This window comes from Lepidochelys olivacea, assembly GCF_965140295.1.
Source record: "Lepidochelys olivacea isolate rLepOli2 genome assembly, chromosome: 12".
Lineage (NCBI taxonomy): Eukaryota > Metazoa > Chordata > Testudines > Cheloniidae > Lepidochelys > Lepidochelys olivacea.
Window position 1 is genome coordinate 25,767,323 of NC_140422.1, and position 27,848 is coordinate 25,795,170.

General features: G+C 42.9%; 1 protein-coding gene across 1 annotated transcript in view; it reads right to left on the reverse strand.

The window, feature by feature from the left end:
• Positions 1-25,919, reverse strand: part of BEAN1 (brain expressed associated with NEDD4 1) — a 116,044-nt gene extending 90,125 nt beyond the window's left edge. Inside the window, 3 exon segments of the mRNA XM_084644979.1 lie at positions 8,861-8,995; positions 24,356-24,430; positions 25,599-25,919. Coding sequence (XP_084501105.1) covers positions 8,861-8,995; positions 24,356-24,430; positions 25,599-25,629 — 241 coding nt within the window. The 5' untranslated portion in view covers positions 25,630-25,919.
• Between the last annotated feature and the right edge of the window lie 1,929 nt (positions 25,920-27,848).

The following is a 27,848-nucleotide window of genomic DNA, read 5'->3' on the forward strand; positions in this document are numbered from 1 at the left end:
GTGTCCCTCTTCTCTCGAAGAGGTTTGGAATAATTGTCTGGTATATGCATATAGTCACAGATCCACTGGCTATATGTTCCTCAACACACCTCTCGAGTCTCACTTGTTCAGCAAGGATGGAGTGTCCTCTCCATGTGATGTGGCTGCAAGAGCCTGGGCAGTTATGGAGGCGCTGCTTTGCCCGTGAGTCAGCGTCCCCCTCTTGACTTCACTGGTTTGGACCAAAGGAAGGACAGGAGTCGATACATTTGGAACCAGCTATGCTGCAGCAGTTGCCAGAGCAGTGGAGATGTTCCATCTGCCTGCCTTTCAGGGCTCCACTCCTAGATTGGTTATCAACCAGAGCTGAAGGACCCAATCTGTTTTGTGTGGATGTAGTTGGTAAAACCACTGAGTGAATTTGCTTGTCTGCCTTTTGATCGCATTTCCTCCATCAAGGGTTCCACTACCCGCCTCAGGCACTCATCAGCCCAAAGCTGTTGGTGCTTCCTGAGGTTTCTGGGTTAATTAACCACCACTTACCACTCGGTGTTGGCCAGTACAGGTTGTACTGCTTACAATCATAGTAGTAGCAGGTTTTCAATTCTGACCTGACCTAATGGTTTTGACCTTCCAACTAATGGTTGTATTAGGACAGGGGTTTCCAAAAGATCCTTCAATTACCTTAAATGCAAACCAGCTAGAAGTAGTTCAGCTATTTAGGTTCTACAGTGACCACCAACCTCACACTGGATGAAGACCTAAATGTTCGCATTGGAAAAGCTGCCACCACCTTTAGCAGACTAAAAGAGCATGGAACAACTCAAAGCTGACCATCAAAACCAAAATGCTAGTGTACCAAGCTTGCATCCTCAGTGCACTCATGTATGGTGGGGAAACATGGACAACTTATGCTCATCAGGAGTCAAGGTTGAACAGTTTCTACCTACGTTGCTTACGCTGCATATGCAACACCAAATGGCAGGATAAAGTCACCAACGCAAAGGTTCTTCAAAGGGCAAATTTACCAACTGTTACAGCCCTGTTCAAGCAAAGATGACTGCACAGTCTGGGCCATCTGAGTAGGTTGGGAAACAGATGCATACCCAAGAACATGCTATACAGGGAGCTATCGGAGGGAACAAGAACAGGACATCCCAAGCTTTGCTATAAAGAAACATGCAAGTGAGATATAAAGGAATTGGGAATTGACCCTGACCAATGGGGAAATCTTGGCGCCATTTGTTACAGACACTTGCCATCATCTTCATCAGTGTATCAAAATCCACAACAGAAGCTGGCTCCTGCAGTTTGAAGAGAAAAGAGCCTGGAGGAAGCAAGCAGCTCCCAACCAAGATCCATACACTTGCAATAACTGCCAAAAATCATGAAAATCTCATATTGGCCTAGTCAGTCACATGAGACATTGCAAACCATCTACATCATAGGCTGCAATTCCCCCTGTGTCTTGTGGATGAAAGGAGGCCAACAAAGCCTTCCAGCTAAGGTATGTGTGTCCACCTCTAACACAGTATCTGAAAGCCTCACAACCATCAATTAGTCTGTCCTCACACCACCTCTGAGGTAGGGAAGTGCTATTCTCCCCATCTGTAAAATGGGGATAATGAACAGAGGCTAAATGACTTGACCGAGGTTAAATAGGAAGTCTGGTCAAGAGCAGAGACTTGAATCCAGATCTGATAAGTCCTAGACAATGGTTAAACCAATGGACAAACTTTTCTCCCAACAACTTTTTAGAGAGGTTCCTGTCTTCCATCCATGCTATAGTAGACTGAACATAATCTGTGAGAGACAGAGGTGTGGGAAACTCTTTGGGATGTTCTTAACCTCCACACCTCCTCCCCACAGTGCGAAGTTTGGACCTGCTGCACCCAAAGATGTTACTAGAGCACAATTTGGTTTTGAGTATTTAAGTTTCTGAAATAAGGGGATATTTGCCCTTGTGCAGAGAGCTAACACCAGAGCTGTGGACACTGAAGTCCCACTAAAGTAAGTCCTATTAGGGGTTAAGTGCTGTGCCAACCTTTTGCAGGCCCTCTGCAGAGGGGAGAATTTCAACCCAGAAGCACAAAAGCAATGATTATAAAAACTAAATAAAAAAGGAATTGCCATTTTTCTTTCTGTAAATTATGGAGGGCTGAAAAATCTTTCAGGGTTTAAAATCATGTTTGGTCCACTTTATGCAGAAACTCTTCACTTGACATCCCATAGACTCAATGAATCTGGTAAAGGCTGAAATTCAATCTGTCCATTCAGAAGTCTCTCATCATGGTTTATGATCATTGTTTCTCAAAGGAAATTCACTTCCAAAATTATCTGCTTAAATTTTTCTCTTAAGGAATGCTACATGGCAAAACCACCTTAGACTTTTGTTTGGGGAGCAGAAAAAGGACAGGTGTTCTTTCTATCCAGTCCGCTCATCAAAACTACAGAACAAGTAACTAATAGGATCCACTGCAGACCAATAATGTGTGTTCTTAAATGCACAGACTTGTGATGGAATTGCTGACTGTTGGTATCCAATGGTCTGAAAGGATAGATAAATGCAGAGACCTATTCTCTATGGACTTCTGGTTTATCTACATTTGAACTCATCACTCCCTTGATGTAACAATCAAGCTTTTAATAGTCTCCCTTCTCTCCCCCCACCCCTTTTGCAATTATACTGCCTCCAAGGACCCCTTGCAGATCAACTCTGGCTCAGAAGGGAAGATATTAAGGCAGTCCTTGTCCTTTCAGGTAAAGGAACCTAGAAGAAGGTCCAAACCCTCACCAGGAAATCTCCTTATTTGTCTAACATGTAGCCATAGATCTGCTTCCTCCCCTTCCCCTCTCCCCAGAGAAAATGGCAATAAGACTTTTCTAGTGCTAGTTCTTGCTTCATCTAGCATTTTGCATATTACAGAGCCAAAAGACTATAGAAGATTCTACAACTGAACAGCCAGGACCAGATTATGAGCTGTTTGTGACATCATTCCATATGCTTTATGAAAATATGCTTGAGATGTACTTTATGCAAGATGGCTCCTGTGAGATCACTGGAAAGGCTATGATTTACTGAATGTAATTATCCAATTTGTATGCCTGTATAATTTCTGTATCTAAAGTTAGGAATATTGTCTATGTATCGGTATTTAAACTGATTGTTTGGGGGACGCCCACTGCTAACACTTCAGGTACAACAATGGAAAAGTCAGACAGGATGGATGGCCCATCAGCGAGGACAATGAACTGTAAAAAGCTTGGCTTTCCTGTGGACACTCCATACTGCCACTGACTCATGGACACTCTGATCCTACAGACTCAGGTGCTCTTGTCACCGGATAGTAAAACATTACCTGGGACTTCTTGTAACTCTCCACTGTGAGGGAAGTGGGGTCAAGTTGTGGAAACAAAGGATTTCCACCTTATGTAAATCCTATTTAAGGGTGGGGAGGAAAGCAAACAGGGTGCCTCCTCTCCATAGCCTGTCTGCCCAAGAAGGAAAAACTGAAGGCAAGGGGGGAGTCCAGACTGAGACAGATCCAGTCTGAAAAGGAATATAGCTGGAACTCTGAACCAGAGAAACTTTACAAACTGCCTGCAACAATATCTAGTGTGAGATACTATTTGTAACCAATTTCTTTAGTGAAACCAGCTTAGTTTGCATGTTTGTTTTTATTTGCTTAGTAATCTTTGTTTTGTTACCCCTTTACCACTTCAAATCTGCCTTTTATAGTGAAGTTGTAGTTATTAAACAGCTTCTGTAATTTCTAATGGGGAAAGGGGGGGGGGGCAAGAAGTGTGCACATCTCCCTCCAAATTGAGGGAGGGGGCAAATTTCATAATACAGCTTTTGGGTTTGCATTCCAAGGGAAGTGGGCATCAGAAGCTGGAGCGAGTCACTTACGCTGCATCGTCCCTGTGTGTGTGCTGGCTCCGCAAGACCAGTTAAAGGGGCCCCATGCTGGCAGAACAGGTAGATTCAGTGGTATCTCCACACATCATGTGGCTTCCCAAGGAGTCCAACCCGTCTCACAGTTTGAATTTAAACTGTTATAACTAACTTCATTGACCTCAATATTACTCTAGATCTTCATCATTGTAACTGAGATCAGAATCTGTCTCTAGTTCTCTTAATGAAAGCTTCTGCAGAAGTTAGACGTAACAAATAGTGGTGGTGTTTACTTCATCTGTTTGAAATGTAGATGAAATCAGTTTTGCTTAAAGGCTGTTGTGATCTTCTTGTATAAAGAAATTTCTATTAACCCAGCACTTAAAAAAACAAACTGTACTGTCTAGAAATATCAACATTTCTAATTGATATTAGAGGATAGTCTTCTAAAATGCCAGCACACCCAGTAAAGGTCTTGTGTGACAGATTTAATTGCATTTTTACTCCACATCCTAGTCCAGGGACTTGCAAAGTAAGTGAGGCATGCATTCAACTATTTTAATGCTAACTTAAACTCATAATTGTTTTTAAATGGTAAATTATTAAGGGAACTGCACTTTTCCTGTTGTCTCCTTATCAACGATGTGAGGCTTTTGCAAGGGTTGACAGTTTTTCCTCCCTAACAGATTTACATTTGTGGTTGTACCACACTATCCTTAATGAGAAGCTGTGTATGTAGTATAGGCTAAAAACCACACTAATTCTGAGCTTTAATAAAGAGCATTGGTAATTTGTCTAAATGCCTGATTCCTGGAACCTTTGGGTCTGATTTCAAGGTCTGAGTGCTTGAAATGTTCACTGGGAGTTGCTGTACTCAATATCTTGCAAGATCAGACACTAGCTGAAAGGAAGTACTAATTAAAGCATTTTACTAGTTGAAACACAACAAAGGTCCTTTCCATCCTATTGGAAAAAATTTCAACTGGCCTGTAAGTTGCACACACATTCTAGACCTGCCTGTGTAAATAAGGTTTGTACTTTGTGACAGATTGCCTACGTGCCTGTGAATGTGGGTTTTTTTACTGAGGCTGTGACTGAATGTAACACTCAAGGCAGTGCCAACTCAAGTGCCCTTAAGCACACAATCCAATTTTCTCATCCTATCTTGAACATGGTAATGTGCATGGTGTTGCTTTCTCCAGTTGACCTTTTCACTACTTTTGGTGGTCTTATTAGGTTTTTTGAGTGATGGATTTGATTTAACTTGTGACTTGCTGAATTAAAACCCTGTTACCATTATTAAGCCTGGAAACACCAGATACTTTTTGCAACAAAGAAGGATGTCTCACATTTGAAATGACTTTAGTCCCCAAATACTAGAAGTTGGGGACAAAAATAACACTGAATTTGCTGTCAGCAATCTATAATTGCATTTGATTTTGGGGCAACCCAGCATATCAGATGCAGTCTCAAGCTGTGTATGGTATTTAAGTGTTGAATTATAGATTAAGAAAACTGGAGTCCCGTAAATAACAGTCTTAAAATACCACTGAAAGAAATAAGGGTTTGTACAGAATGTGAGCAGATGCACCACAAATACACCCTACATGGAAAGGGATGAAACTGCTAATGTAAGCAGGCACCACTGTGTATAGAAAGGCTGTGCATGTGGAATTAGGTTATTGAAAAGTCTGGGCTGAGTGTTTAGAAAGACTTCCTAAGATCAGACCTAGGCTGAACCAAGACCCCATGATGCCTTTTTTTAGCACAACTGCCTAAAATACCCCACAGGCACCTGAGGTGTTGAAAAGCAGAGCCGTGAGGAGAAAGCATTGTAAATGAGCTGGAAAAGCAAGCTGAGAACATCCTTCCTGTGAGCTATTTCTAGATCAGGTGCAACTTTGCTGCTTCCTCAGGTATGGTGCTGGAAGTAATTGGTTACAATCTAAACCTCCCTTAAGCTGGGTAAGTGCCCTTATGCTTTACTTCATGTCCTGAGGTAAAATCACTGTCCGAAAGCTATTACTGATTGTACTGTATGATCAGATGCAAAGGTGATGAGCACCATGTAAGAAACCAGATAACTATGGAGACATAGGACTTAAAATCTGTTGGGATTAGAACCCATAAGTAACACATTTCATATGATGCAAATGGATCCGCTCTTGCACATTTATAGCAATAGTGTGCACAGAATGCAGCTATATAGTATTAAATCTAAAGGCTAAGAAGACCTTTAGGCAAAATTTTTTTTATTCTGCCCAATTGTGTGTGGGGGGGAGGAGGGTTATTTTTGTTTTGTTCCTTGCACACATGGTTGAATTTTCAGATATGGGTCCCTGCTATAGGTGGTTGCTCACATATGAAAATCTGTCAGCACTTGAACAATAGTCATTGCTATACTGAGATTCTGTGGCAATACAGTTTGGGGTGGTGGTAGGTGGGCATAAATAGCATGCTAGTTCATTCATACAGGCTTCCTAACTCATTGTAGTGCGTATTTTAACAGCCCTTGGTATTAGCAACACCTTCTTAAACTGGCAGAGATGCCTGATTGTGGCAACTGCCTTGTATGAAACTCTTTGCTTTTGTTTTGAGACTTTTGGGAAATGTACTAGTACCTTACTGCAGTGGTGCTCAAACTTAGTACACAAGAGGGCCACAAACCTAAGTACAACCTTGTGCTTCTACTGATCTTTCTTTGATAAGATTGAGTTCCCTGTGTCTTATATTTAAAGTTCAGCTTGTTTCATATGTATTTAGATGAGTTGTCTTTTTTAAAAACACATTTTATGCACTGGCTTCTTTATTTGTCTCAGAAGTGTAGAAAATGGGCAGGGGGGCTGCAGCAGGCACACAGAACACAATGCTAATGAATCTGCCATTTGGTATATTGTTTTGAAGCAGGCTGCAGGCCTTATGAAATGCTCTGCTGGACTGTGTAAGGCCCACAGGCCTGTAGGCTGGACAGCCCTCCCTTACTGTGACACCTTGCACTCAAGTCCCGCTGCAAATAGCAAATCAGTCCTTCCATGGAAATATAGTGAATTCTTGTAGACAAGTTTTTTGCTTTGTATAGGCCTCTCCCCCACACTTGTGGCTATTTATACATGATCTGTTTTATGGGATGTTTGTTCCTCTGAGCTTGTTACAGAAGAAATGCTAAAATGACTCTGGTTAACTGTTTTGTTGATCAGCATGTTTTATAGGGTGTATTTCAGTATTGAAGTGATAGCTTTGCAAACAAATTTAGAAAATCCTATATATTGAAGTACCCCATGTTGCTTGGAATTTATTAGATACTTGAGACTTAAGTAGTAGCTTCAATTCTTTTTTTAAAAAAGTTCATTTTGCAGAAAAGTTTTAAAAGGTTCCGAAGGCACTATAATGCATATTGAGATTTGGCTTGCAGAAACAGGGACTGGTCAGTTTCCCCTGGTCAAGCATCTACTCTCTCTCAATTGCCATGGCTATCCCAAGATCAAGGCTTTTAATAAAAACAAAAAGAGAAACCCCCACCCCAAAACAACCCAGGTCAAACATTCATCTCTCCAAGACATGAATATTATATACATCTTCCTCCTTCTCCCCCCACTCCTTTTTAGATGTCTGTTATGGGGCTTTTCTTATAGGCACAAGGTCTTGCAAGCAGTCTTCTCCTGAATTAGTACTGATTTGTGGCACAGATGGCAGGGATATTTGGGCAGTGAGTGGCTCTCATAATTACCCTTGAACACTTGTGCATTTTACTACAGCTCCTCAGATCCACTAAGTTGACAGGTGAGAAACCAAGGTCCCACCAAGCCCAGACCTCTTGCATCCTTCTACACAATACAGTAGTTCTGGCCATTATGAAATTCTTAATTATAAACACACTTTCTGTGCTCCATGGGCTCATGGAGTCTAATTGCCTTTGGATTGGAGACTATATTAATACAGTACTTGTGCTTGTATGAATGCTTTCAATGTCACTTTATGTGCATTGCTGCTGGCTGTCAGTTTATTGTCCCTAGTATAACTCTGGCTCCTAGTCATTCCTCAAACTTGTAGCTATATGCTTGTGTGCATGAGGTTGTGTTAACTGAGAAAATTAGGTCAATGGATGCTTCTAGCTAGTAATTAAGGACAGTAGTGCACCCTTAGTCCCATTTACACTTTGGAATAGGGTTCTGACAACTCTCCTTTTAGCAAGTTTATGGCAACCAAATATAAAAAAACTGAAGTTCAAACTCCTACAGTTTGAAATCGGCAGTTTAGCAATGCAAGAACAAAAATCAAGGGAACAGGCTAGGCCGAAACTGTTAATCACCCATATACTAGTAAATAGTTATCACTGAAATTGTAAGTACTACTTTTCATAACTTGCATTATCAATTGATAAAAAGTACTCAAGGCATTGCTTGGTCACTGCCTGAACACTTTCCTACATACTGTCTACAGAAATCAATCCTTTGAATACATTTGACATCTTTGCTTTTACAGTAATTCTTTGAAAGGACCCAACGTTTTAACCTGCAGACAGTTGCGGGGGTTACTTTGCATTTGGAAATGTTAATGCAGAGAATGTAGCCTGCAGTTGCTCCTCATGGTTTTTTGTTTTTGTCCCCCCTTCCCTGAAATTACTGAAGCCACCCATAGCTGCCAATGTTTAATAGATTCCAGCACTGGCTGGCTTCAGTAATTTCAGCTTTTGGATTATACTCCACCTTTTTAAAACTGGCATTTTGTCGCAGCACCTTTCATAATAAATTAGCTAAATACATTGAGCAGAGCTAAATCATCCATTCCACTACTATTTGCTTGTATTCTGCTTGAAATCCACATGCAGTATAAACAAGGGACTTAAACATAAATAAGCCCACCAAGCACGCATATTCATGCAGCATCAAACTCTGAACAAATCTAATGTGAAGTGCAGTCTGTGGAGAATGATTCAACAAGGTGTATTGACTGTCCCATGATGGAGGAAATTGAAGAGTAACTCACTTGAGCATGTTAGTTTGATGGACATGTAGTCTCTGCCACAGTCCTTCTTGTAATGACAGCGCAGCCAGTTCAGGAGGCAGAGTCCGTTGCCACACTGTAGTTCTTCTTTCTTACAGGGCAGAATGCTTTCCTCATCTAAAAGGAAGAGAAACAATGAATGGCTTTGTTACTGAAGTAGGAAAGGCCTGCTGCACAATGCCACTTAAAGTCTGTCTTCCTCTTAGCGGTCTCTAAAAGCCCTGTGAGAGTGAGAACAGATTTGTCTGTTCTTTGTCAGACAGCAAAAGGCGGCCTCCAATACCAACAAAAAGCTTTAGTATATCATTAATCATTTATACAGTGCTGTAGACCCATGAAGCACTGCACACAGGGAAAATGTGCCCAACAAATCACAGAAGGTATGTACTTAGTTTAAGTCAAGTCTGAAAATGGGATATGAGTGTTTCTTGAAAACTTACCTTCAGTGTTTGTCCCAGACTGCAAAAGGGATGACAGAAAAGAGGATAAACTTAGAGCTATCTAAATTTCAGGATGATGGAAGGGCTGGACTGAGGTAGCCATGGATGGGAACATTTTGCATCTCCTTTCAGTTCCCATCCTTACTTTTCAAACTGGAATCTCCTAGTGTGTGGGCTGAACACCCTGCACATCAGAAAAATGTGCATTTGGACAAATATTAGAGCATAATTCATGTTTGGGTCTGGAGATCATTAGGACCAGAGTCCAACTTGCCGTTACGTTTGAGCATGCTGAGATTTTTCTCCTACCATAGGTGTAGTGGGGGAGAATGAAGAATCTACTCTCCCTCAAGACCATCTCTGATCCTGGAGGAGGCATTTAATAGCGAACCACCCCACCTCTGCACATGTAGGGGAAAAGTTAACTCTTTTGTTGCCCAATGACCCAGTTGATCGTGTTAAGCTCCGCACCCTATCCCCTCAGTGTGAGGGGGCAAGAGTAACTCCATGCATGTCTACCCTACAAATGCCCCAGCAGCACAGCTGTGGCACAGAAGCTATGCTGCCATAGTGCAGACTCTTGCTACAGCAATGGTCTGTAATCAACCCCTGGAGGTGGTAGGTAGGTCAAGGGAAGAATTCTTCCATCTGCATCTATAGTGGGAATTAAGTCGACCGATCTGTCTCACAGTGTGAGACAATTTTCAGTCCTGAATGAAGCAGCTAGGTTGACCTTTAGTTTAGGTATAGACAAGGCCTTTGTCTCCAGTCACTATGAAGAAGCAAAGTTTGGCTAATAGGGCCCCAACACCTGAACGCCACATGACTTAATTCTCATGATTCAGAATTGAAGAAATTGTTAAGTTTGGGTCAGCATTATGGTTACTGAACATGGTCATGCATTCCTAGTCTGAATGCTCTGAGTTGTGCAACTAGAGCTGAGTGGCTATTGCAGAAGCAGTGCGGACCATTTTTAATGGATAATCCTAAACAAGCACTTGAATAGACACTTGCTCACACCACTGTCTGGGGAGCAGGCGTTCTTCACATTCTTCTTGTGCAAAATCAATGTTTGTACCATATGCCGGGGAAAATATTCATCCTTCCCCATTCTCCAGTTTTTGAAATGTTACTCTTCCAGTTGAGGAAGAGAAACACTAGGATGTAGATGACCAGTCACACCCTGCAAATGGTGCTGAAGAGAATGGTGAGTTTATAATCTGTCCAGACGCTTGGTTCAATACTTGTGGAGCACGAATAGTCACAGAAATGAGGATGAATGTGCATACAATTCAAACTTGTGTACAAAAGTCCAGCTTCAGTAGTACAGCTGGTAAAGTTATTTTCCCTGAAGATGAGAATTTCTGAAAGGTGTAAGTAATGCACATGCTTTGGCAAAAGTTTTAACAACTGGGAGAAGAGGCACTTTATTTACCACTTAACTGGTGTCCATTATAGCTCTACCACTAACTGAATTGAATAGTAGGATTCTGATGTTTAGTAATGAAGGACAGTAGGAATAGAAAACTAACAGTTTACTGCTACGCTTTCAGTACCGATCCTACACCCTAAAACTGAACTGAAGTCACGCGTGTATCACCAGCTTTAACAACATGCCAAATAAGTCAGACCTCACCTTGAAAATACCAGATCCTGGAAGCAAAGGAACAGAAAAACCAGCGTCCAAACTGGCATCCAGCCAGACACAAGCCTTCTGACTAAAGACTTTTGTTTCCTCTCCAATATTCTTAATTCAGAGCCTTTGTGTCCACTTTCATAGCAGGAAAACCATGCAGTTAAGAATTGTTCATGATTTCCAATTCTCCGCACAACTGCTCCAGTGGAAAATGTCAGAACCCACAAATGTATTTATAAATAGCACCAGCATTGAAAGCACTCTTTTACTATATGTATTAAACTATACTCTTGTAACCTGGCAGCTCTGAAATCTACAGGGTAATAATCAGAACTTTGGTTTGTAATTCTAGCACATCTTGGAAAATGTTTTCTGAACAGCTGCAGTACTCATGGCAGATATTTGAAACATGAAATTTGGGAAGCAGGGTATTTACCAAATAGAAGAGAATTCACTACAATCTAAAGGCTTTTTAAAGAATTTTTTCTGAAGGAGCTAAAATTCTTAAAAGTGAAGGCAGGCTAATGGAACTTGCAGGATCCATTTCACTCCTGTATGAAGTTAATGGGTCTGATCTCTTCCACCAGGTCTAAGCTCAGAGAAACCTGCATGCAGATGTTCTGAGCAGATCAGGGAAAATGCTAATGAAATTACTCTTAAGTGTGTGTGCATGCACACACTCCCATAGCATTATTCCACAGGCTCCCCATTTATTTCAAGATCTAGTTTTAAGATGTCCTAACTTTTTTAAACATTCTGAACTTGTTCCAGCCCAACAGGTTTCACTGCCCCTCACTGCTCCCCTTCCAGTTGTCCAACACTAAGTTCCTTTCTGTAACAGTTTTACAGCTGTTGATAAACACATTGGCCTCTGCTGTTCCATAGTCAGGAACTGCAATCTTGCCTCTACACTACAAGGATTCTCTGCTTGATTGCAAATGTCACCTGAAAACAGCATCCACTGTGTAGGCAAGGGAGAAAAATTCTAAATGTCTTTCTCTTGGCTATTAGCTGTTTGCAATACAGTTTGTATGAAAGATGCTATTAAAACCTGAACTGTGGTATAATGGAGAGTTCTTAAGCTTGTGAGCTATAAGGAATGATATGGGCAAAATGAGCTTCCCTGTCCTGAGAAGCAGTGGAGGCTGGTGACCCCTAAAAGGGTAGGCAAAACTGACTATAAATACCTTTGTAAGAGTCAATCTACAATAGGAGACACTGTCGCCAAACAGAGGCAGCCTAACTACTCAAGGGGCTTTTATTGCCACAATCTAGTGGGGGGGGGGGGAGGAGAAGAGAAGGTGAAGGCACTGTTGAAGGACAAGATATGGGCAAGGGGCTAAATTCTGTTCTCACTTATACTGGGGGAACTCCACTGAAGACAACAGTGTTACTCTAGCAATCCAGTGAGTTGGGCATAGAAGGGTGACTGTCAAATTATTTGAGTGAGCCATTATATTAGAATAATCTTAGTACTGGCAAGGAAACTGGAGATGCTGAACTTTCATTGTAATCAATTTTTTACCCAGTTCACTTTAATTTCATGTCTTCTGAAGTCACAAGGGACTGGATTAAAAATACAGCACTCTAAGTAAAGGGTTACATGAAATTATGCCACTAAAATTGGGCATTGTAGTCCTCTCCTGTATTTCTGGCCTCTTATACATTTGTATTAATCTTTCTCTTGGCTACCTGGAGCAGAGATTTCAGCGGGGCATCTTGCAGAACCCAGTTATTTCTTACTGTTTGCAAGCTGAGCTACATGCAGGAATCACTGAAATTCTGTAGCCTGTTACACAGGAGGCCAGACTAGATGATTGTATTGGGCCCTTTTGGCTTTAAGTCATTTAAATGGTTTTCATTTAAATAGTGAAAACATTAAATGGTGTCAAAAAGGGGTGGTAAATACTGTGAGAAGTGCTATGCACTGAATAGCTTTGTGCTCGGTGCAAATCCAAACAATGGCTCTTATTCCTCCACCCTGTTTACTGTCTTCCTTCTGAAAAGGAATCAGCTTGGTACAATTTACATAATATCTAATTGTCAAGTAATAGTGACCTTGATTAATGTATTGCTGATTGGGAGTAGCCAACATTTGTGTGGATACAGTACAAGGACCCTGTAGAGACTTTATGCATGAAAACATCATATTTTAATATGCTAAGTGAATGGATTCTAATTCCCAAGGGCATTTTCCTTTCTGAAACAGACTGTAAGCAGAAAGGTGTAATAAAAATGATCGGTTGCCAGTACACAGTAGTTTGGAGAGGTGCAATGCTTCTTGACAGTGACTTCACTAGTCCTATGATAGGTATCACTGAGATTTAGTCCTATTTCTATTCCAGTGGTGGCAGACTCCGAAACAATGCAAATTCATGCAGTACTTGGTGCATCTGATTTGCAAAAGATCCTAGCATTCAACATTCAAATCCATGTAGCCCCATCAATGCTACTCCATTTTGCTCTGGCCCCTATACACTAATGTAATCATAGGGTGTCTTTGAAATGTATTAAACAACATAGGTGATTCAATATTGATTTTGATATTTTTGGTTCAAGCACTGTATTTGTTTCAGCAAGGAGTGGCTTTTGGCTTTGTTTATTGGGTAGCCAGTGAATCTGATCTTCAGTTTTGGATCAACCTGACTTGGTACATGACCTAATGTGTGAGCAACAAATTGTTTTCCAAGTTGATGTTTCTATCTTGGCACAAACCACCAGAGATTAAGTCAATCTCCCTCTTGATGCATGCTCAGAAAACAGCTTTTTCTAGAGGTGGCAGGCAGCTGGAGAACAAGCCTGGCAAGTCTCTCTCAGGTGGAGCAGCTCCCAGCCTAGACCCTACATAGCAAACCTGCCTCCCTGAAACTCTAAGCGCTAAGCAGAGCTGGATGGATCACTAACTTTATCTCCCCCAGGATGTAAATTCCAACACCAGGAGACCATTCATCCCCAATCAGCACAAAAAGATGAAAATTTTCATGGTACAGAAATTCTGAAAAACTTCAGTTTGGAAACATTGGAACTACTGTATTGAAATGTTTGCATATTCAAGTATTATAAAATTATATATTAGTAAAAATTGGAGCTGAAACTAAATACTCTAGTTTGAAACTTTCCATAGAAAACTTAGTAAAATTGACACATGTCCTTGAAATACTTTGCTACAATTCTCCCAGTGCAGACACTAAGCCAGCTCAGTCTATAGCACTATGGGTGTTTTTGGTAGCACAGCTGCCATAACTTGGATACTGGCCCCTTCCCACCTCTCCTGGTCTGAGTTCTGTGCTGCACACAACTGTCCCTTTAACTTAAGTACCCTACACAAGGCCTATACAACCTTTTAGCCTCAGGTTCCTTGTGCAAATTAATCCCCAGCTGGTGGTGAATGAGTTCTTACCATCTGATTTGGTTGCTAGGGAAATAACTTATTTCCTATAGCTTTATTTGAAACCCAGAAGTTGACAAATCTGAGCGGTCAGTCTAAAGGTTAGAGTAAACAGTGAACTTCCCAAGATTGGAACAACTTTCAATTGTCAGTAAGTGTTTGTGTCAAATGTCCGATGAAGTGAGCTGTAGCTCACGAAAGCTTATGCTCAAATAAATTGGTTAGTCTCTAAGGTGCCACAAGTACTCCTTTTCTTTTTGTGTCAAATTGATAACTGGGATGTAGATCTACCCAAAAGTTGAAAAACTATTCTATGCTATTAAAATAAGAACTGCATTTTGTATAATTTGCTGTAGAAGAATACATAAATGGATGATGCAATTACCATAAAAATCCCTTCTAGTCAAATGACTAATTGGATTATATCTGATTTAATTGTGTACTTGCTTTGGTATCAACCAGCTGAGTCTGAAAAATGCACCAGCAGAATCTGAGATTGGCTTTCTACATAATCCCAGCATGTCCATAGTTAAAGGAACACTATCTGATTTAAAATCATGGCCCTGACTTTCAGCTGTGTTCCAGCCTTGTAGCCAGTGATGGGAGGGTCTCACCAGTATAGATAGTGTAAAAACTCTTGTGGCTGGAGAAAAGGGTTGGTAGGTGAGGGTTTCCTGCAACTCTCAGATCCCCCAACCCCTTGGCACTATTGGCAGCCAATGACATTTAGAGCAGCCTTTCACTGGAGTACTGTCCCAGCACATAACTATCCCAGCATTGGCCAGGTAGCTAAATATCACTTTTACACCCCACTCCTAAGTTGCATTATGCAGTCTTTGGCTGAAGCAGGAGATAAGTGCTTGATTTATTTGGAAACCCAAACCAGATTTCCTTACTCCTGTTTCTATATGTGCTGGTACCAAAACCTCAGATATCATACCCTGAGCTTTGAGGAAGTTCCAGTTGTAGGACCTGACTCACCACTGCATTATTCCACTCTTTTGTGCCAGTATAAATCACTGGCATGGAGTAACCCATCAGAGCCATGTTAGGGACTTGATTCACTGAACTTCACAACAGGGCCCTTTCTGTCTACAAACTGTTGAACCGGGACTCCAGATCTAAAGATTCCCCAAACATAGGGGAAGTTCAGATTTGGACTTGCATTTCTCAATCTGTACAATAGCAGTGGGCTCAGGCCCCCATAATGTCTCCACTCAGAGATTTCAACTAGGAATCATTTGTCTTTTTAAAAACTATTTTCTAGTTTCTTCTCTATCTCCATTAAATTGTCCTGTAAAATATAAAGTTTGCCAAGAGAAAAAGGGGTTGTGATAGCAGGACAAAGGCATAAGGATATTCTGCTCTTCCTAGGTATTGAGGGCTTCCAATCAGGGCATGCCCTTAAGTAATGTACCAAAATTTGTGCTCTGGCACACAATGGAATGAATGTTTGTTGTAACTGCTGTGTCAATCTTATTTAACATCTTGGTTTCCTTTCCAAGGGAACATTTGATTTTTACACATTTGTTTAGTTTAAGGAGTTGGATTGTTAAACTGTACTAACATAATCTTCAAAATGATGAAGGCTAAAACAGCAGAGAAGTTATCCCAAACAAGCTGCTGGTTTTTATTGCAGAAGGGATTGAGTCTCCATTACAGTGCACTGGCTGAGCTGCCAGCATGGTGTTTCAGACCAAGCACAGGTCACTTTGGATGCCACTTTGGACAAATATATGACTAATTACTGCATCTGGTGATTAGATGCTATGGTGATGAATGCCCCAGCAATACCTATGATGGACTGATAGCATTAACTTGTCAACCATGGATTCTAATGCTCACTTGCACAGCAGGGGTTCAGTGTTCAGTTGCAGAATAGAGTCCATGGCAACAGGCCTGACCATGCTGCCTGTAGAAGGAGGGATAAGGGCAGGGCATGGAATGGAGAGGAAAGCATTCTGTGCTGATGCTCTAGGATCCATGCGGATGGGATGGGTTTGTAAATCTAAAATCCTGGTGCCTTCTGCATGGTTTCTAATTCCTGCCCCTGAAGGGAGCAGAGGTTGGGATTTCTGTGCAATTTTTTTAAGCTATTTCCTCCTCCTTTGGGATGTCTTAAATTGTCTGTCTGTACAGCAGTTAGTGCAATGGGGCATGATCCTGCGAGGGGGGGCCCTTTGGCTGCTACTGCAATCCAAACAGCAAATCACAATGGCAGCCCACTATCAAACTGTACTTTAAAAGCCTAAAGGTAAAGACTGAAGGACCCAAACCTGAAGCAAAGCTCAATGAGATTTTTAGCTTTAAGTGCTTTAGGATTAGGCACTAAATGTCAAGTGTTAATGGAATGCTCTAGTCCGAGTGTCATGTGTTTATCTCTGTTCCAAATTTACATAAGTTAAAGGTTTGTTACAGCTCTTCATTTAAGAGCCTGGGCCTGTAGCTGAGCCTGTGGAGACTCCAAGCTTTTAGCTCTGGAGGTCCTTGGTTCAATCCTTAATGTCTGTCATCTAAGTGGTGGGCATAGCTCATTCAGGATTCAAAAATAAGAAGCAACTTTACCCTTTGCAAATAAATCAAACTGGAAGCCCAGGGAGGTGCTGTGTAGGTTTGTAAAGTCTTCCTTTAGGAAGTCAAACTTTGCATTTTTTGTGCACTTACTGGCTTTGTCTGGGCCCACCAGTGGAAGGGAAAGCACAGGCTCTTCTAGCATTTTTGGTCTGACTGGAGCAATTGCAAGAAAGCTTTGGCAGACTCGAGAGCCTGGGATAAGCATCCCAGTTTTAGAGTATCTATTTGAACCAAACCTCCCACCCTTTCATAACTCTATCAAAGCACAACTAACAATCCAGCTATTTGGAAAATCCTGTGCAGAAACACAAATAAGATGCTTTGGGAACTGTCTTACCATATGCGGGAAGTGCTGTATGTGAGGCTAGTGGGGCACTTCATCGGAGGTGCTAGGATTCACACCAACCTTGGAAATGTATTCACTGAGAAACCAGAGGGCAAGGAGCAGCATGCCAAGAGGCCCCAGTGTGGGACTTCTGGCAAACAAAGGGAGGTACAGTATGAGAGCATGTCAGTCTTCAGCAGAGATGTTCCCATCCTCTTCCCCATTATTTACATCCATCTTAGCAATATAATTACAAGAAAAAAGTAGATGGTGTGGTGTAGGAAGCCAATGGGGTTAAAAGGAAATGTTACAGCTACCAGGGAGACAAAGTAGGAACAAAAAAGCTCTCCAAGGCCTAGGAGTTGGTGCTCAACTGCAGGATATTTATAGGAATCTCACTGGACTTTTTTGTATAGATAACCCTTTGAAAAGCAGTTACTGATAGTCACACACTGAGAAACTGGGTGTGTACGTTCCCTCCCTGCCTGTAAGTCCTGGTAGTAGGTGCCAGAGATGTGTGAAAACCATTGCTGGCAAGAGTTAGCATGTCCACCCTTACTCTTATTTTTCATAGCCACAAATTCCCTTATCCTCTGCATCATGCCCCTCTGCTTCCCACCCTTTACTATTGCTTATTTTCCCTGCATTCCATCCAATATTGTCATGTCTCTATTCTCAGTTCACATGCTGCCTGCCACTCATAATTATGGATCTCTTTCTAACTCTTCTGTGCCATTCTCATTTTCTGTCTCTCAAATTGCTCCTGACCCCCCTCTCAGCTTGGCCTTTCTCTCAATCCACACCCTCACCCACAGCACTCTAGATACCTATTCCAATCCTCTGCTTGCTCTGTTTGCTCCTAATGTCCCAGTCTCTTTCAGCCATTAAAGAACCTTCTGAGCTTCATTTGACCCACAATCTTCATATCCTCTCAGAACTCCTGAACTTCCTGTACTAAAACTCAGAGGAATTCCCATTGCTTCCAGCAGATGCCATTATGAAATCAGTGCTGGCCACTACTCCCTACACAGCCAATGATGCGCAGATAATGGAGGAAAATTGCCCTCCTAGGTTTATCCTGATTTCATGCTGCTTTGTCCTGTGTGCTGGGGAGAATACTGAATCCTGGTAACAGCATGGAACCTCCCTCCCGTCCCCCACTCCTTAATCTGTGCAGCATACATTACCAGCATCTCTGACAAAGCTGTTAAGTGGTTGGGCTGGAAATGCAGCTACCTCCAAACCTGCAGGGGAAATCTGCATTTCTGTACAGACTCCTCTGTGCCTGGAGCTTTCTGGCCCCAGAAAGAAGAATAACATCTTGCTCTTATAACACAGGCAATCCAGACTGAAATGTAGGATAGAAAAGTCAAGAGATTACAGGAAAACTGCTAAGAACTTGCAGGCAAGATGACTAGAGTAGACTGGGAAACAGCGTGAGGACAACAGCTGGAAAAGAGAACCCTGATTCCAGGAGATGACATTAACCCATTAGTGGCTGAAATGAAAATGATAGGAGAGCAAATGAACAGTGTATATGGGGAAGGGCTCTCTAATGTCTCAGTAGTGAGTGAAGGAGCTGTTTGACAGTCTGCACTGGGAGACTGTTGGATTACAAGCACTCTGGGGATGCAACCATCCTGTCAAAACACTGGAGCCTCAGGGGGTGAGCAGTGGCACGGCAACAACCATTGGTACCCTGCCCAGGAGAAATGCTGGAGAGAGCATGCCTGCATCTCCCCAGGGATGTTCCATGTGCACTCTGTACCAGGCAATAGGATGGTGCAGATTGTTCCTCCAAATGTGCTGGCCAAGCTCCATGGATTTGTCCATAAGGAGGTGGGAATGACCCCACCTTTTCCCTACCCCTCTTCAGAGTGCTTTGCTCCCAGGGGAGCAGGGAGTGAGCAACTTCTGCTCTGCCCAAAGCAAAGGGTCTGTTGTAGGAAGCCTTTCTGTGGTTCCACAAAAGGTGTGGGCATGAGGCTGCTTACACATCCCTCAGAACACCGTTCCAGTCCATCCCTTCCATGAAATAGGAAATAAGATCTGATAAAGACACCCTCAAAATAGTGGATACATTATAAAGGATCTCTTCTCTGGCAATGTAATGTGCTGCTGGGGACAACCAAAGCTGTGAGCCACTACTAACCCTCTGCCTCAGCAAGAGCAACCCTTGCTAGAGGTCAGACTGTCAGCTCCTCACCACACCAGTGTGCCATCCTCACCAGCAAACTCCTTAAGGCTCTCTTGACCCATACCTCACCTAGCAGGTAAAAAAATCAGTGAATTCCAGTCTCAGTTTCTCAAATGTTTCTCTGCAATGCACAGCTCCTGTCACTGACCATTCATGAAGATATTAAGTTCATTGCTCACTTGAATTAAGCTGTAATTTATTGACTTTTTAACTGGGGAAAATACACGCTTCTCTTCAAGCACAGCACTGAGTTGGTTTATAACCAGTTTATTAACAAGGACATAAGCTAAGTGATACCAATTAGCAGGAATAAAGGTAGAAATGGTTACAAGCAAATAGATAAAAGACTAAAACTTAATCTAGCAAGATGCAGTCTTTGTTCAAGATGGCTTCTCTCACTCAGTCTCCTTTCTAGCTTTTACTGGCCAGCCTGCCCAGAATCCATCACAGAGATGAAATCACTTGGTTCCTTTTGTCTCTTAAGGTGAAGGATAAAGGAGTCTTTCTCCTTTTATCCCCAAAGGGATGTCTTTACAAGTCAGGAAGCCCCCGCCACATGCTCCCTTATACCGTGCAGGGTAGCATGTGAGCAAGAAAGGTAAAATCCCTTTCTTTGTATAGCTGTCTCAAGTCTCTTTACAAGACATCCACTTATAAAAAGGGGTTTCAATCAAGGAGCACAGGGAGCAGTTGCTCTGAGTGACCCCCATCCATTGCAGGTTAGTTATTGCAGCTCAGGTATGGGCAAAACCTGCATTCTTCCTCACTTCTGTGGGCATGGAGGGTTTCTGCTGTGGTGGCAGTGGGATAGCTTTGCTTTGCATGGAGTGGGGCAGGATTTGGGGAACACATACAGGTGTCCTGCTCCCCCGACTGCCTGGCAGCACAGTTCCGTAAGCCTCCTTGGATGGGTGGAGGCTGGATATGGCTGGTACTGGTGGATCTGTTAGGTGACTGAATCACCTATGCATTTCCACCATTCATTGTGCACTGAGAAGAATGCAGAGACTTGCAGCAACCTGTGCTCTTCCTACAACTGCTTAAATAGTGTACAATAGCCATTGGATCTATGAAACCACTGATTCACAGGCCCCACTCAGGTATATGCCCAACCTAATCTTTGAGCTGGGGCCCAGGGAACCCTTGTGTGCTACGGAGCCCCATGTTTCACTACACACCAAGACTACAGTCCACTTCTGTCAGGCTCCTTGATTCCTGGGCAGGGGGACTACACCAATTTTACTATGGATGGGGGGAAGAAGCAGGATTTGCTGTCAGGAGCAGAAGCTGAGCCTGCAGTCATGGCTGCAGAGTGACTATTTTGGTTAAGGATTTGGTGGTTCATGAGTTAATGCTTATTCAACCTTCATCCTCTTCATGGAGTCACAGAGCACAGCTGGCAGCCCTGTAGTCAATGACAACACAGCCTGAAGCCAGCTGTGCTGCTGCTCTGTATATGTGGGGACTCAAGTGGAGCACTGAGGCAATGGTTCCTTGAATGTCTATTCAAGGATATGTAGGATAAGGGGCAGGATATTCTGCAGAATTTTCTCCATAGCTTTGTGTGTGTGTGTGGCCTTGCCCTTTGCTGGCTCCATTTTCAGGCATCGGGGGACAAAGCCACAGAATTTCTGAATTGTCCCTTCATGTTTTTGAAGATAATTCTTTTAAGGGCAAGTTTTCAAAACCTGCAAAGCTCAAGATGAGGCAATCAAAATCTTGTTTTGTTAAATCAGGCCTGTCTGCCTGCCTTTATCCTGTGCATGCATTTATCCTGATTTAACACCCATCACTTTCACCTTTTGACTTGCATTCATAAGCTGAATAATTTCATCTGCAAACTAGGTGCACAACTGCACATATATCTTTGCTTGCTTTTAAATTACTTCTTCCAAGGGGGTCATTGGAAAGTGAAGAAGGCAGTGACTTGAGGGGAGGAGAGCTAGCTTGGAAGACTGTCCTGCTTGCTTAGTTATGTGAACAACTTTGGCCCATGTTCACCAAACTATCAAGAGCGTGGGGCTGAGGTTCATGACTGCAGACTGAACGGAAACTATTTAAAGTTATTTATAGAGCTGGTTAGAATTTGTCCCCTCATTTCTATCCAACTTCTTCAGTAAGGTTTTTTTGACTTTTTATTGAAAAACCAAAAGCTTTCTGCTTTTCAGATAGTAAACTTTTTTAATTGAAAACTTGAAACTTTGGGCAGAAAGCAAATACTTTGTGGAAAATCTTTCATTTGACAGAAAAATAGGTTTTAGAAATCCTTCCATTTTAGACACTTTTTTTATCAGCCCTGTTAATGTGCAATCAAGTCAAATGCTTCACCCAGTCATAGTCCCAAATTTTAATCTAATCTGAGCTCTTGACCACCAAACTATTGGTTATTCTGGAGGTCAGGGGGCTGGCTCTCCTGTTCTAGTTTTTGACCAGAAATTGCATTCTGGACCTGAACTTTCCCAATGAAAGTTTTTTGGATATGATAAACCAATATTTTCTCTCATGCAACAATTTTCATCAAGATATTTTTTGGATGTTAAGAGGTAGTCAAGGCTCCTCTCACTCCCACCCATCTGCTCAGGAGGGCAAATAGCAACCCCGTGGAAGTTGCACCATGCAGAAGCATTAGACTGGCCATAGTCTGAATTTCTGGTTTGGCCATGTCTAATTACACAAGTTAGGTACAGAAGAGTTTTACAATTCCCATTCCAACACTATCCTAATTAAAAACAATTACCAGGCATAGTCTGGCTGAACCCTGCTCTGTGCATGATCCTTTGTGCAAAGGTGGGAGGAGAAACAAAGTTGGCTTAAAGACAGAGCAGCACCAGGGCTGCTCTAAAATATGCTGACTCCTTCAGCCCCATTGCACTAGGACCCTTCTGCTTGCCTAGATTCCAGGGGCACACAAGGTACTTTGGACATGCTCTTTTGTAGACCAGCTAACAATTGCTCTGTGCAAGGGGTTGACAAGAGAATGGGGAAGAAACCTGCGTTGTCACTATCTGTGCTGTACTTGTTATATGGATATACAGAGGACTTCTGTCTCTAGGGCTGCCAGTCTGGCAACTTTCACAAGTACGAAGTTCTATTCAAAAGCTATTGACTGGAATTTTATCCTCTGCCATTAGAAAATGGTTTATCTCAAGCATGAATTTCAGTAGTCATCACAGCATGGGCATCTGATTTGTGTGGCCAGGAATTTTGATTCCTTCTACACTGCTGTAACACTTTTTGCTGTAACTTTGGGATCAAGGCCTACCAGTATACATTTCTTCTGGAGTGGTGGAGTCTGGAGGGGAATATGAAGGAATCCTGCTGGGGGAGGGAGTAGGAAAGTCTTTGGGGGAGAATATCAAGGAATGTGGGGATGAGGAATGGATGGAAAATATGTACATTATGACAGGGACCCCAAAGGTTTAACAGATCTGGATCATATAGGTAGACTAGTGCTATGTACTTGAACTGTGAATCTCCTGCAGAGTTAGCCAAATGCAAAAGATTAGTTAAAAAATGACTAAACAGTACGTACTTGAACACAGAAGCAAGTACATGTTAGTTAGTGGCCACAGGTTTCTCATGACACTGGATAGTTTTTTTTATGATCAGTCCTGTTTTCTTAAGCAGACATTTAGTAGCTTTAATAAGGTGAGCTTTTGTAGTTGTCCATATATTTTGGAAGCCTGTCCCCCTTTTTTTTTAAAAAAAATCTGTTATTGTTTGGGTGATGGTGGTTGACAATATCAGCAATGTTCAGACAATATCTGCTGGTCTCAAATTTGCTTTAGAGCCCTAGTCTGGCATGTTTTTGCTAGTTCAGGTTCAGAGCCAAACTGAAGTTACAGCAAATACCTAATTAAACTCTGAAAGTCCACCACTTTGATCTCTAGATTTGGCAAGTAATCAGCTTTAAGGGTCAAATTCTGCTCTCTGTTGCAGCAGGGCCCAATCCTGCAAACATTAACAAGAACAATTCTTACTACTGCAGGCTCACTGTTCAGGGTAGCATGCTCGAAGGTTCGTAGTGTTTCCAGGCCCTAAATTTGGAGTAACTCCACTGACTATGGTGTTTCTCTGCAGTTGCACCTATGAAACTGAGCAGAATTTGCCCATTGTCTCAAACTTCAGACCTAAACTAACTTTTCCATAACAAAAATATTAAAAACTGGACCTTCATGGTAAGAAGAAATCAATCTATTTACATTATTTCCGCAATACTTCCTCTGTGGGGGGAAAAAGTTTGTCTTAGTCTTCACTTTTCTTTGCTTCGTAAGGTCCTGATCCAGCATCAGGACCTGTGAGCATGGACTTCTGAATTCATCTGGATTCCCACTGAAGTCTGTGCTAGATTTAGGGCCTTAAAGTTTAAATTCCCTATTAAGTTTTTTTCATGCAATGTCTACCAAAAAAATTCAAAACAAAATGAACATCCTGAATTCTGATAAATTTCAATTCAGTTTATAGACACTACTTTTCCTCCTAACTGTCAAAAATGTTGTGGAATTTCTGAAACCATGGGCAGCTTAATGTCCACCTAGCCAGATTGCAAATCAGTTTTGTCAGGAAAGGGCTTATGTTTTGTTGTGGCTGAAGATCTTAAATAACAGGAAAGAAGGCAAATATATCTAAAGATTTGAGACTTTAAAAGTAACAATTTTACAGGCTTTATTCTTAAGCAAATCTCCCCGACTTCAATGAGTTGTTTGTGCCTGAGGTAAGGATTGCAGGATTTGACCTTTAAATAAATGGGACCTTTTAAATAATGGCACAGTTCTGTTAGCTTTCTGCCTAAAAACAATGTTTGCTCTTTACTGGACTGATATCTTGTCTTCTAGAAGACTTTAAATATAATATTTGTATAACTGTACATGACTGAAAGCATGCCATGAAAGCAGTTTTAAAAAAAAGATTACTTACAGAGATGGGAATAATTGCTGCCTATTCCAATGTGGATGGAGCTTCCAGAGATGAGAGGAAGATGTAAGAAAAGAACTAAAGAGGGAAATAAAGAGTCCTTAATAGCAGTTTTGTTTCAGAGCCAGATGTCATTTGATGACACAGGTTGTTGCTAAAGTGCACCCACTCTCTAGTGACAGAGCTGTATATTTCAGACACTGAATCTACAACAGATGCAGTATGAATGTGTAAATAAACTGAGTTGTTGCTTTGAATTTGCTAGGAATCAGTCTATTTTAGGAAGTGTTGTTATAAAAGACTTCAGTGCCTCAAGGATTCCAAAAAGTCATGTTTAGACAAGTGTCATGCAAATAGGCTAATTATTACTGTTAAGCATTTTATCAATTACTGCAATGGGCACCTTCTCTGGCAAGGCAAAGTAGTGCTTTCCCAACTTGCTTATATAAACTAGTTCTATGGTAAACTGGGGCTGGAATAGTAAAATGTATCCTGGGCTTTATACAAAATTTCCCAATATTGTAAATATTAAACTTGCCCTGTAAAGACTTAAATTTAAATAAAATAAAAGTGTACACTTTATATGCAATAAAATCCCCACAAACAAAGTAGCCTAAATTATAAAAGATGTCTTTTCAGAAAGACACTGCATTATCTATATTGTTATATATAAAATAAGAATTACTAGATTTATTTAGATAAACTTTTGCAGATGAAATTATATTTATATTAAGTATCTCTACCCCTCTATACTGCAGTGACAGTTATAAAACAGTTCGAGAGGGCTAGCAGCTAAATATTTCTAATCATGCCCTCTTAGCTAGTAAGTAAAGAGCAGAACCACCCCAATCCGCATTTCTCAGTAAAGGCGCACAGCCCCTTAAACAAACGGAGCAGTGACCGACTGGTTTTTCGCCTGGGCTTCTACCAGATCTCAAAGTTTCCCCTATCACACCTCCCCGCTGGGGCCGTACCCCAATGATGGGTGAGTGGCAGGAGCCCCAGCGCTTATTCCTCCCTCTCCCCGTTGGCCGAAGAAAGCCCCAGCCCTGCCCGCCCCGGGCCCCGCTCTGCCGGTCGCACTGTGCCCTGGCGGGGCCGTGCTGGTCCCTGGTGCAGCCCGGGGGCGTGGGGCTGCGCGCAGATGGGGTTTTACCCCGTGGGCGGCGATGTCTCTGCAGGGCGGTGCCCCCCACGCGGTGGAGGGCTGGGGCAGCCCCCGGGCACAGCGCCCCCCATCCCTTACCCGAGCACACACAGGCGGCCGCGCTCTCCATACACCTCGGCGACCGCTCGCGGGGCTCCCAGGCGGCTCATGGGCGGCGGCGCGGCGGCGGGGGAAGAGGCGAGCGCGGCTCCCAGGCGCTGACGCTGCCCGCCGCCTTCTCCTCGGGTCTGGCGGGCCGGAGCAGCAGCAGGCGGCCGGGCGGGGACCCGGCGCCCATGGAGTCTGTGGGCGGGCGGCGAGTGACCTCAGCCCAGCAGGGGCCAGCAGGCGGCGGCGGCGCGTCCCTCCCAATGGCCGGGGGCCATCGCTGTCAGGGGGCGGTGCCAGCTGCGCGGGGGTGCTCGCTGTCCTGCCGGGCGGCGGAGCGGGGGTCCCGCCCACGGCCAAGGCAGCCGCTGCTGCGCGGGGCGCGGGCGAGCCGCGCGGCGGAGGGGGCGGCCAGATAACCCCGCGCAGCGCTCGCCCTCCGGGAAGGGCGCACCGTACCGGAGGCGGCCAACGGCGGTGACTTGCCCAGCGCCAGGCGGGCGTGCAGCAGCGAAAGGTGCTGGTCCGGCACCCGGCCCTGCGCTGGGCATCCTCCAGCTAATCCTCAAAGGCACCGGGGAGGCTGAGCGCCTTTCGGAGTTTGGCTCCGTGATTTTGGGTCCCGATAGCCTCCTCCAGCACCAGGGTTTGCTTTTTGTTCCCTCCCCCCAATGCTGATGAAACCCAGCCGTGGGCTAGGGGTTACTTTGGGAACTGTCTGCTGGGGGGGCATCACTTCGCTCTCCGTTTCCCTTTTCGCTTCCCTCCTGCTCTCGCTGTCACTTTGGGGGAGGGGGTAGTGAGGAGAGGATTGAAAAGGTTCTGCTTTGTTTGTAAATCCGATGTCATTTTCTTGCTCTGGTAAGGTGCTCCAGGCATGGTCAACCTATGGAAATCGTTGCCAGGGGATGTAACTTGTGAAAGCCAAAGGTGTAACTGGGTTAAAAAAAAGAACTAGCGAAATTCATGGAGGATAGATCCATTAATAGCTGTTAGCCAAGATAGTCGGAGTGCAACCCCATGTTCCAGGTGTCCCGAAACCACCAACTGCCAGAAGCTGTGGCGGGACAACACAGGATGGGTCACTTGATAATTGCTCTTTTCTGTTGCTCTAGGTTTCTTTTTATCTAAGTGACCAATGATATATAAAGCTTTGTTGAACTTCAGTATGTCTCCTGGCCTTTGGAAATATGTTGTTCTCTATCATTGCTGATTTGCCTTGGTGACACTGTACATTTTGTGTAATTCCCAGAAATACTCGCTGTGAGATGCTGAATAGCTTCAACTCCCTGATTTCCATAGGTGTTGAAGTCTGTTAGCTGTTAGCATCACACAGGACAGGGCCCTCTGAAAACAATACTGTCTCTTCTGTATAGTGTTTATACAGTGCCTAGCATTGTCAACAAATACCCCCACCCTAAAATTCACCCCTGAAAAGTCAGTTGCTAACTTGTAACATCTTCCTCAGGCTATGCTGTCTAGAGAGTTGCATCCAATCTTGGTAGAACAGGTGCCTTTTATGAGCACAAGTCATAATTTGTTATGTCTACACTCCAGCTGGGAGTGTGTCTCTGAGGCTAGATAGACAAACACAGGCTAACTCCGTTCTAGCAGTGTAGACATTGCAGCACAAGTTAGCCACCCAAGTACAAGCTTACCTGACCCCCCGGTTCCCAACTCAGGTTGCTAGCCCATGTCGCAGTGTTCACACTGTGATTTTTAGTGCACTCATTCAAGTGGACTTTCAGTGTGTGTGTCTCAAGCAGAGCTAGTGCATATTTTATCTACTTGGGCTGGGATGCATGCTCCCAGCTGCCGTGTTTACAAATCCAAAGTGTCTTTCATCCAGATATATCGCAAAGTGTTTCACAAATTATATGCCGTATATAGGAACTGCTTCACCTAGCAATAAAATATAGCTACTTCAGGGGCAAAAATGAGTAGTTGTTTAACAGTACCCTAAACTGCTGTAGTGTGTTAATGTGTAAGATATTAAGAATATTTTATCCACTTTAAACTCCAAGAGCAACTCTGGGTAGGTGGACTTTATGCCAATTTTGGTGATGTACCCCTATTAACCAGGACATCAGCATTAGTGCTTTATCTTACAGAAAATGCTAACCCTAGCCAAGATTATTCAAAAGTATGAGACACACATTTAGGCTTCTCAATCCACATTAGGCATTTAAATAAACTGCCAGATTTTTTAAAGTGCTGAGTATGCAGCTGCTCCCCTTGACT